Consider the following 19,527-nt stretch of genomic DNA (forward strand, 5'->3'; position numbering starts at 1 on the left):
GTTTTTGGACTCCGTGGAATCACCGCCGTTTGGGGGGTGCGGAGTCTGCGTAGCTGCCCCGACTCCCAATTTCGGAGTGACTAACAAACAGTCCCTTGCCGCCCTCCAGGTTTCCTGCTCTTGTAAGGCCTTCTGCAGGGCCTGTACGACTTTCCCCCACGACTTAAGGTTTTTCCCGCTACCCGAGGACATCGTCTCCTCGGCTAATGCTTTAGTGCATTTATCCCACACTTCAGGGTGGAGAATATCCACCGGCTGGTCAATGACCCCAATTTGTAAAAGCCTCGCAACTGCGACAGTAAAATCTTTGGGCTTACAATCAATACCCCACTGCTTATGTAATTGTGATACGACCTTCACAAGGGCTTCCATCCTCCTTGTTGGTCCGGGAGCGTCCTCCCCGCCGGGCTGGTCCTGCCGCTCCGGCCGCCGTTCACCCGTCCAGGCGACTTCCCGGGTTTCGGCACCACTTGTTGCCTTTGTTGGCGTGGCGACCTGGTTCAGGGCCTGGACTAGGCCCCACCCCCGTTGCCACGGTGCAGCCCCACGTTGCTAACGGGCGTGTCCGACCACCTCACACCTCTCTCCAGATGCGCGTTCCCATTGCCTTGGAGACCACAGTGTGAGTGGCAGCAGCCATGGTGAGAGCAGGGCCTGAGCTTGTCCTGGGCCCAGCCCTGGGGAGGGAGCCCCTCAGCGCCATGCCCAGGCCTGTGATGCTGCTCCCGAGCCCTTCTTTTGGGTACGGGCATTCTGGGCTTCGCTTTGGGCCAGCAGTGGCTGGGTATGAGCCGTGGCTGTGCTGGAGGCTGTCAGGGGCTTCCAGGCCCCTTCCACGGACCCTGGCTCCCTGTCCCCCTCCTCACCCTGTCCCAGCCATGAGAGCAGGGACATTTGGTGGCCTGGGCTGCTGTGGGAGCTCTGAGCAGCACAGTTTCTTCCCAGCACCTGAGCCATGCACACACCTCGTGTGTTTTGCTTTCTCTCCTTAGGCACCCAAAAAGAAAGGCGGGAAAAAAGGGGAAGAAAGCAAAACTCCAGCAGTGGTGGATGCTTTGTCCCCGCAGGAGATGAGCAAGGAGCAGGTGAGAGAGCCCTCATCTTCCACACCAGTCCCGCTTAGGAAGCCCAGCTCAGCACCTGGCTCCGGCAATGACAGGTGGCGGAGGGTGACAGAGACAAGCAGCTGAGGATCATTTCCCTGCCTGATGGCCAGCTGTGCTGGTGAGGGATTCTCACTGGTCCTGGAAGGAGCAGCCCCCTCGTCCCATCCTCCCTTCTGCTGGTCCGGCCCACTCTGCTCTCCAGCCCTGTGCCCTCCCTGTCTTCTCCCCGACTCCATAACTCCGGCAGCCTGCTCAGCCAGCTGATGGCTCAGCTGGGAGCTCTGTGATGGCAGCCTGCTGTGCTCTTGCTCGCGGCGCCCTCAGTTGCTCCAAGTCCCCTTGTTTTGCCCAGTGTCCTACCAACAGAGGAGCAGATGGCCCTGGGCTGGGGACCTTGCTCCTTGGGAAAGATCTTGCACATCTCAGAGCAAGCAGCATGCCCAGGTGGCCAAGAAGGCCTACAGCATCCTGGATTGTCTCAGAGAGTAGCCAGGATAATTAGGGCAGTGATCGTCCCCTGTAGTCAGCACTGGTGAGGCCGCACCTCCAGTGCTGTGTTCACTTTTGGGCCCCTCACTGAAAGAAAAACATTGAGGTGCTGGAGCACACCCAAAGGAGAGCAACGACGCTGGTGAAGGGTCTGGAGCCCGAGTCCTGTGCTGGAGAAAAGGAGGCTGAGGGGAGATCTTAGTGCTCTCTACAACTACCCGAAAGGAGGTTGGAGCAGAGAGGTTGTGGGTCTCTTCTCCCAAGTAAGAAGTGGTAGGGTGAGAGGAAACCACCTTCACCCAAAGGGTTCTCAAGCATTGGAACAGGCTGCCCAGAGAAGCAGTGGAGTCACCACCCCCAGAGATATTTAAAAGGCACGCAGATGTGCTGCTTAGGGACATGGATTGGTGGTGGCCTTGGCAGTGTTGAGATAACGGTTGGACTCAGTGATATTCAAGGTCTTTTCCAACCTAAACGATTCTATGATTTGATTCTACAAATCAGTAGTATTTAGGCACCTGGGAATGGTGTTACTCCTTTTCCAGGGGCTGATGGGTTCTGTCAGGCCCTGGGCAACCCCCACAGTCCCCAGATGTCCCTGTGTCAGGGCCCGTCCCCTTCTCTCCTGCGCGCCTCCATCCCATTGATGGCCACTGTGGCCTGCCAGGTTTGTGACATGGCTTGCCACGGGTGTCTTGTGGAGGTGTCTGTCTGAGGCCTCTTTTTTCCCCTCCCTGGCTCTTCCCCTTGGCTTTGCAGCTGGAGAAGCATGTTGCGCGTCTGCGGGAGGAGCTGGACCGGGAACGGGAAGAGCGCAACTATTTCCAGCTGGAACGTGACAAGTTTCACAGCTTCTGGGAGATGACCCGCCGGCAGCTGGAGGAGCAGAAAGCAGAGTTGCGGAAGAAGGAGTGGGAGATGAAGGAGGCGGAGGAGCAGCAACAAGTGGAGCTGAAGGTGGGAGGGCAGGAGGCTGGGAGATGTTGTGAGTGCCCCAAGCTCTGTCTGAGCCTTGGGCAGCTCTGAGGAGGTGAGGGAAGGGCTAGAGGAGGAGAAGCTGGGTGAGATGCAACCCAGACGCGTCACAGATAAAAATCCCAGGTCCACATGTCTCCTGCAGAAGCCCCTCACCCAGTCTGTAGCTTGTCTTTAGGTTTACAAGCAGAAGGTGAAGCACTTGTTGCACGAACACCAAGAAAACCTCACCGAGCTGAAGGGGGAGGGCACCCTGTCCGTGAAGCGGGCCCAGAAGGATCACTGGGCCCAGGAGATGGAGCTGAGGAAGGACATGCGTTCCATGAAAATGGAGCTGAAGGAGCAGGAGCTGGCCAGTGAGGAGGCACTGAAAAACATGCACCTGGTAGGTCCCTGGCCGGGCCGGAGCCATGTATGAGCCGTGTGCATCTGCTGCAGAGGGAGGTGGTGGGGCTGCGGAGAAGGGCTTCCTGGGGCTCCCAGCTCCTGCGAAATCCCCCTCCTGCAACGGAGAGCTGTGAGAGCTGCTGGAGAACCCATGAGCTGCCGTGTGCAGAGATAACGTGGGACTGGCACCACAGCAGGGGCCTTTCCCAGGGAGCAGGAGGGAATCCTTCAGGATGCAGCTGCCTGAGGATTTGATTATGTGTCTCTGACATGTAGCTTCTCCCTAACAGAAACAAGAGGAGGAGATCACCCAGCTGCACAACAACTTTGAGAGACAGGTGAAAGGTGAGTCCGTGCGCGTAGCTCCTGCGTGACCTCCCTTTGTCAGTGTGCCAGGGGAGGCTTCTCCGAGCTCTGCTGTGCTGCCGGGCTCCGTGGCAGAGCCTCGAGCAGAAAGGGGGATGGGTTTCCCTCCAGTTCTGGCTTGTTTTCCCCGAGTTCTGGACAGTTTTCCCCAAGTTTCCAGAGGGTGCAGGCAGGGCGCCTGTTGCTCTGCTCTCCGTGGTCCCAGTGTAGCTGCTCCGCACACTGGTGGCAGCTGTGGTGACACTGCTAACAAGTGTCTTGAACTCCAGTGATGCCACAGTGGCACACGCCACTCTGGCACCTCACCTATTAATGGCACTGGGGCATGTTACGTGCGATCTCCAGGAGGTCCTCACTCAGCTCTCTGTGTGCTCCCCCAGAGATCAAGGCCAAGTACACCAACAAGATGGAAGTGCTGCGGGACGAGCTTGACTTGTGTAGAACGACCGAGGTCCACAAAGTGGAGGAGGGGAAGAACACCCAGATTGATGAGCTGATGAGGAACCACGAGAAAGCCTTCCGTGACATCAAGGACTACTACAATGATATGCGTGACAAAAACATGGCGCTCATAGACTTGCTCAAGGTACTGCCTGCCCCCCTGCCTCAGCCTGCCTGGCCTGCAGTGTCACCATTCCAGCAATGGACCGCTCCTGTGAGGATTTCACCCAGGTCTGGCCGGTTCCCAGGCGGCCGTGTGGGTGCTGCTACTCTCCCGAGGGTCTGCTGCCATTCCAGGAGTGAAGCTCTTGAGCACAGGGTCTTGCTGGGCCAGCAGCAGGAGGGTGTCCGGAGGGTTGGGGAAGCCCTGAGGACCTGGGCAGCCCCCAGGAGTTGGCACTTGTGTTTCCAAGAACAGGAGCAGATGGAGGAGATGAAGAAGAAAGGGAATCGCTTGGAAAAGGAGAAGGCACGTGTGCTGCTCCAGAACAAGCAGCTGAAGGAGCCCCTGCAGCAGGCCCGCGAGCAGCTGTCTGAGCTGCAGAAGAAGTTGGCCAACTATGACAAGGACAAGGAGGCCCTGAGGGTGAGTGCCAGCCCTGTCCCCTCCCCAGTGGCCCTGGCTCTGTCCTGGAGGCAGCCGCTCAGCAGTGACCTCTGCCACTCGGCTTGGCCAGATCCCTGAGCAAAGTCCTCCGAGTTCCTTTGGGCTTCGCTGGGTGCTTGTACGATCTCAAATGGCACTCCGGTAGCGAGAAAGTAGAGTCGCCTCCACAGCAGAGAGGAAAGGGTGTTGGTGCGGGTACTGCTTCTTTTTTCTCACCCATTTCTCTTTGCTGGTCACTCTCCTGCCTTGCCCGAACGTGTCCCCCACACCTCCCAGAGAAACCTGTGCTTTTTAACTGCCCCTTCCCACTCGCAGAACATCAGAGCCCATCTGAAACTCACCCAGAAGGAACTGAAGGCTCTTCAGTGGGAACACGAGGTCCTGAAGCAGAGGTTCAGCAAGGTGAGAGCTGCAGATGGGTCTGGGCATCCCACTTCCCTCTCCAAAACCCTGGCCCCTCCGCAGAGGGCTGGTCATGGGGACTGAGCAGAGAGTTTGTGCTTAGCCAAGGGCTTTCAGAAGATCTGATCCAGAGCCCTGAGATAACTGCTACTTCCAGTGAAGCTTCTCTCAGCTTTGGCATCTTCCACTCAGCTCAGCAGACAGGCCTGGCCTTGTACTTGGCTAAGCAAGCGCGCACGCTCAGGTAGTCCCCTCCCAGCCAGGGAGCCACTGGCTGCAGCAGCAGTTCTGGAGCAGAGCTGTGGCGAGGGATTGTCATGGGTCAGCACCCCCGGTGGGAGCTCGCTCCCTCCTTCTGCTGGCATTTGGGGGTTGCTTCCCTTGTTTGCCATGCGGGAGTGGCTCGGGATGAGTCCCATTGTCTGAGTTCTCCCAGACTCAGCCTCTCCCCCTCCCAGCGAAGATAAATCTCTGGAGGCAAGAAGAGAGCTTGTTTGTAATTAGCAGAAATCCTCAGGAACAGGAAGACTGGTCTGAGGCCTTGTTATCGATCCATCATGAAGGCAGCAACATATTAATTGCATTCCAAAATAAGCTGTGGTGGAGAAATTGTGTCCTAATTAGGACACTTCTTAACCAGCTGTGAGCCAGGGACTCCTGCCAGCTGCGAGGAGAGGAGAGACCCTTGTGTGCTGTGGGGCCCCCTCTGAAGTGTAAACCAGTGCCCATCCAGCCATTCTGCTGTCAGAGGTGTCTCGGGCCTGGAGGGGAGGCGAGAGCAGAAGTGTGGGTGCTGAGGGAGTGCCAGCCATGAAGGGAGGGAGGGAGAGAAGCTGTGCTCCAGCACCTGCCTTCCTGTGGGCTGCAGGTGCCATGGGGAATGGCCAGGCCGTGGCTGGAGCAGGCAGGGCCAAGCCACCAGACCTGTCTGGTGCTGGCCCGGGGTTGCCGCCAGCCCGGGTGTGAAGGCACGCTGTCTTTGGGAGCAGGTGCAGGCGGAGCGAGATGAGCTCTATCAGAAGTTCACCCAAGCCACAGAAGAGGTGCAGCAGAAGACGGGCTTCAAGAACTTGCTCCTAGAGCGCAAGCTGAAAGGGCTCCTCAGCATGGTGGAGAAAAAGGATGTGGAGCTCAGTGAGGCCTTTGCAGCCTCCAACCTCGACCCGGATGCCCTCTTCTTGGTCTCCAGCAAGCTGGAGGTACTGTGTGGGGCCCGGTGAGGGCTGGCCTTGGAGGGCAGAGGCTGCCTTATGGTGAAAGCTGACCCTGAGCCATGCAAGCCCTCGTCCTCCGTGGCTGAAGCTGCCATGTCACTCATCCATGTCCCTCACCTCTGCCTGGGGCTGGCTGTCCCTGGCAGTTCTGGCTGGAAGGACATAGAGCGGTGGCCACCTGTCAGGCTGTACTGCAAGCTAAGTCCTGCTGCCAGCTCGGCCGCTGCGCAGCAGCTCCTCTGTGCACTCTGTCACACTGCTCACAGCCGCCGTGTCCCCAGGGCCGTGTAGCTGTTGCCTGATGCACCATCTCCCTTTGCAGGACTTGGTCAGTTCGAAGAACACCACCATCAGGCAGCTGCAGCTGCAGCTAGCCCAAGTCTGCAAGGTGAGGGAAGGGGATGAAGCTTCCCTGAGCCCTGCAGGTCAGGGCTGGGGCCTGGTGGGTGCTGGCTGTGGCTTGGTGGGGTGGAAATGGGAATTTCTACTCCAAGCCTTGCACCAAGTGGATGGAAGGGAACTTCCAGCAGGCCGGCTGAGCTGCTTCATGGCCTGGGCAGGAGCCAGCCCAGGCTGCGGTTTCCCCTGCAAAGGAAGGCATTTTGGGGTCCTCTCCATGCAGGGAGGTGCAGAGCGTCCATGGCAAGGCAGGGAGGTGCTGGGCTGGAGCTCGGTATCAGGCTGAGCATGGGACGCTTCTCTTGCAGGCACACAATGACATGCTGCACACGTTGGAGGCCAAGCTGAGAGCCTTTGGGATCCCCGTGGACAACCTGGGCTTTAAGCCACTGGCGAGCCCCGTGCTGGGGCAGGTGCTGGGACAGGGCCCTGCGGGACTCATCGCTGTGCCCTCCTGGCGCCAGCTGGCGCGAAGGGACCCGCTGTGCCGTGCAGGGCCTCATTGGTGCTCCGCGACAATAAACAGAGCCCAGTGAGCCTTTGGCTCACTGTAGTCACATAGGGTAAATTTTGTATGAAATCTATGTGCCCTTAGAGGGAACACGGAGTCTCAGAACTGCTACAACATCTCGTTTGTTAGCAGTTAGCCCAGCATGTCTGGGGTGATTAAGAAGAGTGGTAGAACAAAGGCAGGCCTCAAACCCCAGCTGTGAAGATAGGCCCTGAGCCATCACTTTGGAGCCAGAAAATCAAGGAAAACGCGACCTTCCCAAGACCACGGATGGAGATTTTAAGGAAGGGTTCCGCCAGAGAATTTGAGGAGGGCCCACTCTGACAACCCCCAAGACCACCAGAAGACCCTTGACTCAAAAGACTGAGCATGCACAAGTGGGTGGGGAATATTACAATGGTTTCCAGGAAAACTGATGATTATGTATTAGTGTTCAGGGAATTATTAATGATGATGTATGAAATCACTAAATAGATTCTGTCCAGATTTTCAGACCGGCATGTATGCTGGGTGGAAGGATCCCCCGTGCATCCAGCGCTGCAACAAAGAATGCTGCTTCTTAATGCTATATTGCTGTTCAGGAGTTTGATTCCCGATTTTGGTGACACAGCTACTGGAGAAATGAGGGAAAAGGTCATGCCAGCATCAGTCCCTGCGACCACTGACTCACCAACCCTCTACTTCATTCCTACCACTGATTTAAAAGAAATGGGGGGAGTAACAGGACTGAGTGCGCGTAGGAATTGACGGGCCGGGCGAGGAGACTGGAACCAATCATTCTATAGAATAGTAATGCACATGTATTCGAAAGCTGAATCTGTAAAGGCTTTTTGTTCAAATACACTGCAGAGGGTCCCACTTGGTGTGATCCATTTGTGGGAGACTGTAGTGGATGGGAATATGAGCAAGTGTATCGATGTAAGCAAATGCAGCAAAGTGAGTAATGCGGATGGGAATAGGGGTGAATGTATCAAAGCAAACAGGACCTGAGCACAATGGGCAAAGCGAGAGTACATGCTGAGAAGCAACGGTGTGAAGAAGTACGTGATGAAGAACAATGCTACAACGTCAATCAAAAGCGTGAAGCAAATTGGACAAATAGTGGGGTGGTAGAGATCGTGCTAATAGTTGCCCTATAGGAATAGAGATCGTAGACAAAGAGCATCCAGGTAAAGAGTATAAAACACTGCTGTAAAAATAAACTTTGGCCTTTTGGGCTCACTTGCTGTCTTGCCCGTTACTCTGTCCCACCAATATGCCACAGATGGCGCCCAAACAGGGACGCACTTAAACTTCAAAAGGAACAAGGACGGAAACTCTGAAGAGGCTTGAACAAAGCCTGCACTGGTGGCATAGCCCAGTTGAACCAGAGGCCGGAATCCAGAAACCGGGATTGAGGATCCACACATCAGAAAGCGCGCTCATCACTTGCATACAGGTGAGCAACTGGGAATCATGGGAGGGAAAATATCCTCAGATGAGATGCAAAGCATTGATGTAATGGGAAAAATGCTGAAAACGCAGGGCAGGACTGTTACCAGCCCACAGTTAATGACTTTATTAGAGTGGATTCGTGAAAATCATCCGCAATTTCCTGCAGACGGGACTTTTCAAATAGAGGCTTGGGAGAAAGTGGGCACAAGCCTTCAAAAAATCGCTGCAGCAGCTTTTTGCAGCCAAGCTTGCAAAAACTTAGCCACTTGGGTACAAATCATGCTAACCCTCGACAATGTTTCAACAGAGTCTACTAATTCTTCTTTGCCTGAGGCGTCGGCATCTCCATTACCAGACCCTCAACCTGTAAGCGTGTCCCCCTGTAACAATGGCATCTCCCCAGAAACTGGTTGGGGGGAGGGATTAGCACAGAGAACTCCGTGCCGCGGGTCGGGGCAGAAAACTCCGTGCTGTATTCCTGTTCCCCTGCAACCTGCACTTGTACACCCTGCTTCCACGCTTTTACCGTCGCTGTCGTCACCACAGTCTCGCGTGCCAGATTTGCCTCGGGTTTCACCTATCAATTCTTTTCCTGATACTGCGCTTGCTAATAACGAAACCTCTCTGGAGGTAGATGTATTTAATGTGGGTTCAAAAGACTTTGAAAAGAAACCTGATCTGTTCCCTCCTCCGTGAAATGTGAATGTTAGTCATGCAGCTGTGAATGTTGAAATGTGTGGTATCTGGGAAGAGCGTAAAAAAGAGGCAATGCAGAATGGTGACTGGCAAACTGTTTTAGCCTGTCCAGTTATGTATCAAGCTAATCAGCAGCTGGTTTCGCAGCCTCTCAGTTATGATGCTATAAAGGAGCTGCGACGGACAGTAAAGAAGGGAGGGATACATTCTTCTTTTACTACACCCTTACTTGAGGCAAAAGCAGAGTCGTATACTCTGGATCCACATGATTGGAAATTGTTAATGAAAATGGTGTTAACACCTACACAGTCCATGATTTTAAAGAAGGATGTACTGTGCAAAGTATTACAAAATTTAAATCAACAGATTCCAATAGGATATGAACAACTGGCAGGAGAAAATGCTTATAGTAACTCGCTCCTGCAGGCACAGTTCCCGAGAGAAGCGTATGCTCAAATTAGACATATTGCTCTTAGGGCAGTGAGAAAAATCCCAGCATCAAAAGGCGAAGGACCTCAATCTTTTGTTAAGGTGCTGCAAGGAGCTAATGAGCCATATGCAGATTTCATAGATCGTCTGCAAGCTACTTTCGAGCAGCAGTTCGACAATGATGATGCAAGAGGGATGTTGCTATTACAACTGGCTGTTGAAAATGCTAACAATGATTGTAAGCATGTACTGCAACCTATGAAAAACCATAATCCCTCTTTGGCTGTGTAGTAGTTCAGCCCCGATCGGGACCAGACTACGCAGTCTCTCTCTCATTCCCCCCACCCTCCGAGAGAATAGGGAGAGATAATATAAGGAAAAACAGCTCGAGGTTTGAGATAAGGACAGGGAGAAATCCTTAAAGTTACCGTTACGGGCAAAACAGACTCGACTTGGGGAAAAACACTCATTTATTTCTAAAACTAGCAGGAGAATGAGACAGGGAACAAGATAACCTCCCCCCACCCCTCCCTCTTCCCGGGCTTAACATTTTCTCTACTACCTCCTGTTGCCTTTGTTGGCGTGGCGACCTGGTTCAGGAACGGCACGGCGACCAACCCCAGGCCGCTCGGTCCATCAGCTCGCTGACACCAGTGTGGTGGACGGCAAATGGCGTTTATTGAGGGGTAACACGACCTTATATAGCTTAGGTTTACAACGTTATTTCCGTCTGCTTGCATCACAAACTGACCGCTATTGGTCATCAGGAGAGAGACCCTATCTTTCCGTACAGCGCGATATCTTCCGGTCGCCAGACCCTAGCTACCCACATTTCCCCCCTCCCTATGCGTAATTAAATTGATCAAAATATCACAGTCTTTTCCCATTCAAATGCAAACGATTTTGACTGGCCTCATGGAGAGGGAGGCAAAAGAAAAAAAGCGTCCTTTCAAATCCGGAGCAGCAAGCCAAAGTGGTTCAGGTGTCATCACAGTCAGCAGGGCGTATGGATCCGCCACTGCTGGGTAGAGGTCTTCTTACTTTCCGTACGTCCAGTCCCAACGATATCTTTCCAGTGAGCAAGTACACAACCTAAAGGGCTTTTCTTTAATGTTCCTCCACTCTGACCTCCTCCCATATTTACTGATTCATTCTCTGATCCTGTCTTTACTCCGTGTCCAGCAACTCAGTTGCTGTACCACCCCTTCCCCAGAGTTTGAGGGGTGCTGCCACTCCCCCAGAATCCGACTGGGCGACTACTTCCTCTCTTCCCTCAGCCCGACTTCCTCTTTCCAGCGTACACATACACAACCCTCTCTTTACTCACCTAGAACACTCGAAATTCCAGCTAAACACTGCTCACAACTTTTCATTGCAGCACTTACTTGCACTCTGGAACAAACACAGGTTTACAAGAGGTATCGCGGTGTAAAGGATACCATTCAGGGCCATCGGGGTCCCACTACAAGGGAACAAAGAAATCTACAATGACAGAACACAATAAATTGGTACCGCAACTACAAAGACGCACTTTGGATCCAGTTCAAGAATACGTACACCGTGATCTCGGATAAAAACATACTAAACGTATAGTTAAGTTAGTTCAAATATTCTGTTCTTGTTCTACGTTTTACAGCAATCGTAAAGAATATATATATCTTAAAATAGTTGTTACCTTAAAAAGATCGATTAACGGCACTTTGTGAGTAGGCGTAAAAGCGAAGGCAAGCCTAATACTGTTAGTAAACCTGAGTGAAAATACTGTGTAATCATCTCGCGATAGCGAGTGTAAGGCACGCTGGGCGGATGGTAAATGGGGAACGATTAGGGATAATTCTAAACAAACAGAACCTTAAAGCAATTGTCGGTGTTCCATGCGTTCCACTAACATGACGTTAACCGTCTCTAATCGGCTCTTGACAAACGACACGAGTCTGTTTAATATACAGGGTCCGAAGACCAATGCTAACACGATCATTGTGACTGGCCCTCCCAGGGCAGATACCAGGGTGGTTAACCACGGTGTGGCGAGTAAACCCTTTGTCCCCCGTCTGCCACCCGGACCGGGAACGCCAGCGTGGCTGTTGGGACCCAATCCGCACAGGCAATCTTTATTTCCCTCCAATCCGTGAGAGGAACTCCTTCCCCTCGCGATTCCTTTTTATTTTGGCTGGGGATATTTTTGCTTTTAATTTTATTTACCCTCGTGTCCTCCTCCTCTGAGTCTGAATCGGTTACGAGCCGCTCGCCCCAGCTCGCGGCTGTTCCGGAGTCGGAACTCGACTGACTGGTTACTTCCGGGTTCTGATGCCTGTTTGTTGGGCGCCGCCTACTTCCTTGGTGGGCGGGCCGTTCCCTCCCCCTTGGCTTGTCCCTCCGTTTTGGTTCGCCCCGCCTTCTGCTCGGCGGGCCGCTCTGATTGGCTGTCGGCGCTTCACTCACACTCCCCTCCCCTCCCCGGTCGCCCCCACCACTCTTCTCCTTCTTGTCCTCCTGCCCTTCACCTTTGTGTGCGCTTCTTAGCTCGAGCGCTTCTTCTTTGTTCCCACCGGGGACATCTTCGCCCCGCCCTCCCCCCGGGGTTCGGCGCCATTATGAGGCGCATAAGGTGGTGGTCTCGCCCGGGCTTCAGTGCCCCTGGCTTCCTCAGTTAACCCACCCCAGAAGGACAGTGCGCGCTTCTGTGCCTCCGTAATCGGGTCAGGGTTTGGGGACTGAGGGGGCGAGGGGTTCAGGGGTAGAGGGGGCGTGTCGCCCTCTTGTAAGTTTTTGGACTCCGTGGAATCACCGCCGTTTGGGGGGTGCGGAGTCTGCGTAGCTGCCCCGACTCCCAATTTCGGAGTGACTAACAAACAGTCCCTTGCCGCCCTCCAGGTTTCCTGCTCTTGTAAGGCCTTCTGCAGGGCCTGTACGACTTTCCCCCACGACTTAAGGTTTTTCCCGCTACCCGAGGACATCGTCTCCTCGGCTAATGCTTTAGTGCATTTATCCCACACTTCAGGGTGGAGAATATCCACCGGCTGGTCAATGACCCCAATTTGTAAAAGCCTCGCAACTGCGACAGTAAAATCTTTGGGCTTACAATCAATACCCCACTGCTTATGTAATTGTGATACGACCTTCACAAGGGCTTCCATCCTCCTTGTTGGTCCGGGAGCGTCCTCCCCGCCGGGCTGGTCCTGCCGCTCCGGCCGCCGTTCACCCGTCCAGGCGACTTCCCGGGTTTCGGCACCACTTGTTGCCTTTGTTGGCGTGGCGACCTGGTTCAGGGCCTGGACTAGGCCCCACCCCCGTTGCCACGGTGCAGCCCCACGTTGCTAACGGGCGTGTCCGACCACCTCACACCTCTCTCCAGATGCGCGTTCCCATTGCCTTGGAGACCACAGTGTGAGTGGCAGCAGCCATGGTGAGAGCAGGGCCTGAGCTTGTCCTGGGCCCAGCCCTGGGGAGGGAGCCCCTCAGCGCCATGCCCAGGCCTGTGATGCTGCTCCCGAGCCCTTCTTTTGGGTACGGGCATTCTGGGCTTCGCTTTGGGCCAGCAGTGGCTGGGTATGAGCCGTGGCTGTGCTGGAGGCTGTCAGGGGCTTCCAGGCCCCTTCCACGGACCCTGGCTCCCTGTCCCCCTCCTCACCCTGTCCCAGCCATGAGAGCAGGGACATTTGGTGGCCTGGGCTGCTGTGGGAGCTCTGAGCAGCACAGTTTCTTCCCAGCACCTGAGCCATGCACACACCTCGTGTGTTTTGCTTTCTCTCCTTAGGCACCCAAAAAGAAAGGCGGGAAAAAAGGGGAAGAAAGCAAAACTCCAGCAGTGGTGGATGCTTTGTCCCCGCAGGAGATGAGCAAGGAGCAGGTGAGAGAGCCCTCATCTTCCACACCAGTCCCGCTTAGGAAGCCCAGCTCAGCACCTGGCTCCGGCAATGACAGGTGGCGGAGGGTGACAGAGACAAGCAGCTGAGGATCATTTCCCTGCCTGATGGCCAGCTGTGCTGGTGAGGGATTCTCACTGGTCCTGGAAGGAGCAGCCCCCTCGTCCCATCCTCCCTTCTGCTGGTCCGGCCCACTCTGCTCTCCAGCCCTGTGCCCTCCCTGTCTTCTCCCCGACTCCATAACTCCGGCAGCCTGCTCAGCCAGCTGATGGCTCAGCTGGGAGCTCTGTGATGGCAGCCTGCTGTGCTCTTGCTCGCGGTGCCCTCAGTTGCTCCAAGTCCCCTTGTTTTGCCCAGTGTCCTACCAACAGAGGAGCAGATGGCCTTGGGCTGGGGACCTTGCTCCTTGGGAAAGATCTTGCACATCTCAGAGCAAGCAGCATGCCCAGGTGGCCAAGAAGGCCTACAGCATCCTGGATTGTCTCAGAGAGTAGCCAGGATAATTAGGGCAGTGATCGTCCCCTGTAGTCAGCACTGGTGAGGCCGCACCTCCAGTGCTGTGTTCACTTTTGGGCCCCTCACTGAAAGAAAAACATTGAGGTGCTGGAGCACACCCAAAGGAGAGCAACGACGCTGGTGAAGGGTCTGGAGCCCGAGTCCTGTGCTGGAGAAAAGGAGGCTGAGGGGAGATCTTAGTGCTCTCTACAACTACCCGAAAGGAGGTTGGAGCAGAGAGGTTGTGGGTCTCTTCTCCCAAGTAAGAAGTGGTAGGGTGAGAGGAAACCACCTTCACCCAAAGGGTTCTCAAGCATTGGAACAGGCTGCCCAGAGAAGCAGTGGAGTCACCACCCCCAGAGATATTTAAAAGGCACGCAGATGTGCTGCTTAGGGACATGGATTGGTGGTGGCCTTGGCAGTGTTGAGATAACGGTTGGACTCAGTGATATTCAAGGTCTTTTCCAACCTAAACGATTCTATGATTTGATTCTACAAATCAGTAGTATTTAGGCACCTGGGAATGGTGTTACTCCTTTTCCAGGGGCTGATGGGTTCTGTCAGGCCCTGGGCAACCCCCACAGTCCCCAGATGTCCCTGTGTCAGGGCCCGTCCCCTTCTCTCCTGCGCGCCTCCATCCCATTGATGGCCACTGTGGTCTGCCAGGTTTGTGACATGGCTTGCCACGGGTGTCTTGTGGAGGTGTCTGTCTGAGGCCTCTTTTTTCCCCTCCCTGGCTCTTCCCCTTGGCTTTGCAGCTGGAGAAGCATGTTGCGCGTCTGCGGGAGGAGCTGGACCGGGAACGGGAAGAGCGCAACTATTTCCAGCTGGAACGTGACAAGTTTCACAGCTTCTGGGAGATGACCCGCCGGCAGCTGGAGGAGCAGAAAGCAGAGTTGCGGAAGAAGGAGTGGGAGATGAAGGAGGCGGAGGAGCAGCAACAAGTGGAGCTGAAGGTGGGAGGGCAGGAGGCTGGGAGATGTTGTGAGTGCCCCAAGCTCTGTCTGAGCCTTGGGCAGCTCTGAGGAGGTGAGGGAAGGGCTAGAGGAGGAGAAGCTGGGTGAGATGCAACCCAGACGCGTCACAGATAAAAATCCCAGGTCCACATGTCTCCTGCAGAAGCCCCTCACCCAGTCTGTAGCTTGTCTTTAGGTTTACAAGCAGAAGGTGAAGCACTTGTTGCACGAACACCAAGAAAACCTCACCGAGCTGAAGGGGGAGGGCACCCTGTCCGTGAAGCGGGCCCAGAAGGATCACTGGGCCCAGGAGATGGAGCTGAGGAAGGACATGCGTTCCATGAAAATGGAGCTGAAGGAGCAGGAGCTGGCCAGTGAGGAGGCACTGAAAAACATGCACCTGGTAGGTCCCTGGCCGGGCCGGAGCCATGTATGAGCCGTGTGCATCTGCTGCAGAGGGAGGTGGTGGGGCTGCGGAGAAGGGCTTCCTGGGGCTCCCAGCTCCTGCGAAATCCCCCTCCTGCAACGGAGAGCTGTGAGAGCTGCTGGAGAACCCATGAGCTGCCGTGTGCAGAGATAACGTGGGACTGGCACCACAGCAGGGGCCTTTCCCAGGGAGCAGGAGGGAATCCTTCAGGATGCAGCTGCCTGAGGATTTGATTATGTGTCTCTGACATGTAGCTTCTCCCTAACAGAAACAAGAGGAGGAGATCACCCAGCTGCACAACAACTTTGAGAGACAGGTGAAAGGTGAGTCCGTGCGCGTAGCTCCTGCGTGACCTCCCTTTGTCAGTGTGCCAGGGGAGGCTTCTCCGAGCTCTGCTGTGCTGCCGGGCTCCGTGGCAGAGCCTCGAGCAGAAAGGGGGATGGGTTTCCCTCCAGTTCTGGCTTGTTTTCCCCGAGTTCTGGACAGTTTTCCCCAAGTTTCCAGAGGGTGCAGGCAGGGCGCCTGTTGCTCTGCTCTCCGTGGTCCCAGTGTAGCTGCTCCGCACACTGGTGGCAGCTGTGGTGACACTGCTAACAAGTGTCTTGAACTCCAGTGATGCCACAGTGGCACACGCCACTCTGGCACCTCACCTATTAATGGCACTGGGGCATGTTACGTGCGATCTCCAGGAGGTCCTCACTCAGCTCTCTGTGTGCTCCCCCAGAGATCAAGGCCAAGTACACCAACAAGATGGAAGTGCTGCGGGACGAGCTTGACTTGTGTAGAACGACCGAGGTCCACAAAGTGGAGGAGGGGAAGAACACCCAGATTGATGAGCTGATGAGGAACCACGAGAAAGCCTTCCGTGACATCAAGGACTACTACAATGATATGCGTGACAAAAACATGGCGCTCATAGACTTGCTCAAGGTACTGCCTGCCCCCCTGCCTCAGCCTGCCTGGCCTGCAGTGTCACCATTCCAGCAATGGACCGCTCCTGTGAGGATTTCACCCAGGTCTGGCCGGTTCCCAGGCGGCCGTGTGGGTGCTGCTACTCTCCCGAGGGTCTGCTGCCATTCCAGGAGTGAAGCTCTTGAGCACAGGGTCTTGCTGGGCCAGCAGCAGGAGGGTGTCCGGAGGGTTGGGGAAGCCCTGAGGACCTGGGCAGCCCCCAGGAGTTGGCACTTGTGTTTCCAAGAACAGGAGCAGATGGAGGAGATGAAGAAGAAAGGGAATCGCTTGGAAAAGGAGAAGGCACGTGTGCTGCTCCAGAACAAGCAGCTGAAGGAGCCCCTGCAGCAGGCCCGCGAGCAGCTGTCTGAGCTGCAGAAGAAGTTGGCCAACTATGACAAGGACAAGGAGGCCCTGAGGGTGAGTGCCAGCCCTGTCCTCTCCCCAGTGGCCCTGGCTCTGTCCTGGAGGCAGCCGCTCAGCAGTGACCTCTGCCACTCGGCTTGGCCAGATCCCTGAGCAAAGTCCTCCGAGTTCCTTTGGGCTTCGCTGGGTGCTTGTACGATCTCAAATGGCACTCCGGTAGCGAGAAAGTAGAGTCGCCTCCACAGCAGAGAGGAAAGGGTGTTGGTGCGGGTACTGCTTCTTTTTTCTCACCCATTTCTCTTTGCTGGTCACTCTCCTGCCTTGCCCGAACGTGTCCCCGACACCTCCCAGAGAAACCTGTGCTTTTTAACTGCCCCTTCCCACTCGCAGAACATCAGAGCCCATCTGAAACTCACCCAGAAGGAACTGAAGGCTCTTCAGTGGGAACACGAGGTCCTGAAGCAGAGGTTCAGCAAGGTGAGAGCTGCAGATGGGTCTGGGCATCCCACTTCCCTCTCCAAAACCCTGGCCCCTCCGCAGAGGGCTGGTCATGGGGACTGAGCAGAGAGTTTGTGCTTAGCCAAGGGCTTTCAGAAGATCTGATCCAGAGCCCTGAGATAACTGCTACTTCCAGTGAAGCTTCTCACAGCTTTGGCATCTTCCACTCAGCTCAGCAGACAGGCCTGGCCTTGTACTTGGCTAAGCAAGCGCGCACGCTCAGGTAGTCCCCTCCCAGCCAGGGAGCCACTGGCTGCAGCAGCAGTTCTGGAGCAGAGCTGTGGCGAGGGATTGTCATGGGTCAGCACCCCCGGTGGGAGCTCGCTCCCTCCTTCTGCTGGCATTTGGGGGTTGCTTCCCTTGTTTGCCATGCGGGAGTGGCTCGGGATGAGTCCCATTGTCTGAGTTCTCCCAGACTCAGCCTCTCCCCCTCCCAGCGAAGATAAATCTCTGGAGGCAAGAAGAGAGCTTGTTTGTAATTAGCAGAAATCCTCAGGAACAGGAAGACTGGTCTGAGGCCTTGTTATCGATCCATCATGAAGGCAGCAACATATTAATTGCATTCCAAAATAAGCTGTGGTGGAGAAATTGTGTCCTAATTAGGACACTTCTTAACCAGCTGTGAGCCAGGGACTCCTGCCAGCTGCGAGGAGAGGAGAGACCCTTGTGTGCTGTGGGGCCCCCTCTGAAGTGTAAACCAGTGCCCATCCAGCCATTCTGCTGTCAGAGGTGTCTCGGGCCTGGAGGGGAGGCGAGAGCAGAAGTGTGGGTGCTGAGGGAGTGCCAGCCATGAAGGGAGGGAGGGAGAGAAGCTGTGCTCCAGCACCTGCCTTCCTGTGGGCTGCAGGTGCCATGGGGAATGGCCAGGCCGTGGCTGGAGCAGGCAGGGCCAAGCCACCAGACCTGTCTGGTGCTGGCCCGGGGTTGCCGCCAGCCCGGGTGTGAAGGCACGCTGTCTTTGGGAGCAGGTGCAGGCGGAGCGAGATGAGCTCTATCAGAAGTTCACCCAAGCCACAGAAGAGGTGCAGCAGAAGACGGGCTTCAAGAACTTGCTCCTAGAGCGCAAGCTGAAAGGGCTCCTCAGCATGGTGGAGAAAAAGGATGTGGAGCTCAGTGAGGCCTTTGCAGCCTCCAACCTCGACCCGGATGCCCTCTTCTTGGTCTCCAGCAAGCTGGAGGTACTGTGTGGGGCCCGGTGAGGGCTGGCCTTGGAGGGCAGAGGCTGCCTTATGGTGAAAGCTGACCCTGAGCCATGCAAGCCCTCGTCCTCCGTGGCTGAAGCTGCCATGTCACTCATCCATGTCCCTCACCTCTGCCTGGGGCTGGCTGTCCCTGGCAGTTCTGGCTGGAAGGACATAGAGCGGTGGCCACCTGTCAGGCTGTACTGCAAGCTAAGTCCTGCTGCCAGCTCGGCCGCTGCGCAGCAGCTCCTCTGTGCACTCTGTCACACTGCTCACAGCCGCCGTGTCCCCAGGGCCGTGTAGCTGTTGCCTGATGCACCATCTCCCTTTGCAGGACTTGGTCAGTTCGAAGAACACCACCATCAGGCAGCTGCAGCTGCAGCTAGCCCAAGTCTGCAAGGTGAGGGAAGGGGATGAAGCTTCCCTGAGCCCTGCAGGTCAGGGCTGGGGCCTGGTGGGTGCTGGCTGTGGCTTGGTGGGGTGGAAATGGGAATTTCTACTCCAAGCCTTGCACCAAGTGGATGGAAGGGAACTTCCAGCAGGCCGGCTGAGCTGCTTCATGGCCTGGGCAGGAGCCAGCCCAGGCTGCGGTTTCCCCTGCAAAGGAAGGCATTTTGGGGTCCTCTCCATGCAGGGAGGTGCAGAGCGTCCATGGCAAGGCAGGGAGGTGCTGGGCTGGAGCTCGGTATCAGGCTGAGCATGGGACGCTTCTCTTGCAGGCACACAATGACATGCTGCACACGTTGGAGGCCAAGCTGAGAGCCTTTGGGATCCCCGTGGACAACCTGGGCTTTAAGCCACTGGCGAGCCCCGTGCTGGGGCAGGTGCTGGGACAGGGCCCTGCGGGACTCATCGCTGTGCCCTCCTGGCGCCAGCTGGCGCGAAGGGACCCGCTGTGCCGTGCAGGGCCTCATTGGTGCTCCGCGACAATAAACAGAGCCCAGTGAGCCTTTGGCTCACTGTAGTCACATAGGGTAAATTTTGTATGAAATCTATGTGCCCTTAGAGGGAACACGGAGTCTCAGAACTGCTACAACATCTCGTTTGTTAGCAGTTAGCCCAGCATGTCTGGGGTGATTAAGAAGAGTGGTAGAACAAAGGCAGGCCTCAAACCCCAGCTGTGAAGATAGGCCCTGAGCCATCACTTTGGAGCCAGAAAATCAAGGAAAACGCGACCTTCCCAAGACCACGGATGGAGATTTTAAGGAAGGGTTCCGCCAGAGAATTTGAGGAGGGCCCACTCTGACAACCCCCAAGACCACCAGAAGACCCTTGACTCAAAAGACTGAGCATGCACAAGTGGGTGGGGAATATTACAATGGTTTCCAGGA

At 55.6% G+C, this 19,527-nt stretch overlaps 2 protein-coding genes across 2 annotated transcripts; both read left to right on the forward strand.

Annotated features, from left to right (window-relative positions):
• The first annotated feature begins 701 nt into the window (after positions 1-701).
• On the forward strand, positions 702-7,033 carry LOC147596480 (dynein regulatory complex subunit 4-like). The gene is made up of 12 exons (XM_086771432.1): positions 702-713; positions 993-1,085; positions 2,355-2,552; positions 2,749-2,955; positions 3,248-3,302; positions 3,704-3,909; positions 4,183-4,350; positions 4,687-4,773; positions 5,763-5,972; positions 6,310-6,375; positions 6,695-6,870; positions 6,982-7,033. The coding sequence occupies exons 1-12, from the start codon at positions 702-704 to the stop codon at positions 7,031-7,033; spliced, it is 1,530 nt and encodes a 509-aa protein (XP_086627558.1).
• Positions 7,034-12,922: 5,889 nt separating this feature from the next.
• Positions 12,923-19,254, forward strand: LOC147596481 (dynein regulatory complex subunit 4-like). Its single transcript, XM_086771433.1, has 12 exons — positions 12,923-12,934; positions 13,214-13,306; positions 14,576-14,773; positions 14,970-15,176; positions 15,469-15,523; positions 15,925-16,130; positions 16,404-16,571; positions 16,908-16,994; positions 17,984-18,193; positions 18,531-18,596; positions 18,916-19,091; positions 19,203-19,254. The coding sequence occupies exons 1-12, from the start codon at positions 12,923-12,925 to the stop codon at positions 19,252-19,254; spliced, it is 1,530 nt and encodes a 509-aa protein (XP_086627559.1).
• Positions 19,255-19,527: the final 273 nt, after the last annotated feature.

The sequence above is a fragment of the Chlamydotis macqueenii genome, chromosome Z (assembly GCF_036417535.1).
Source record: "Chlamydotis macqueenii isolate bChlMac1 chromosome Z, bChlMac1.mat, whole genome shotgun sequence".
NCBI lineage: Eukaryota > Metazoa > Chordata > Aves > Otidiformes > Otididae > Chlamydotis > Chlamydotis macqueenii.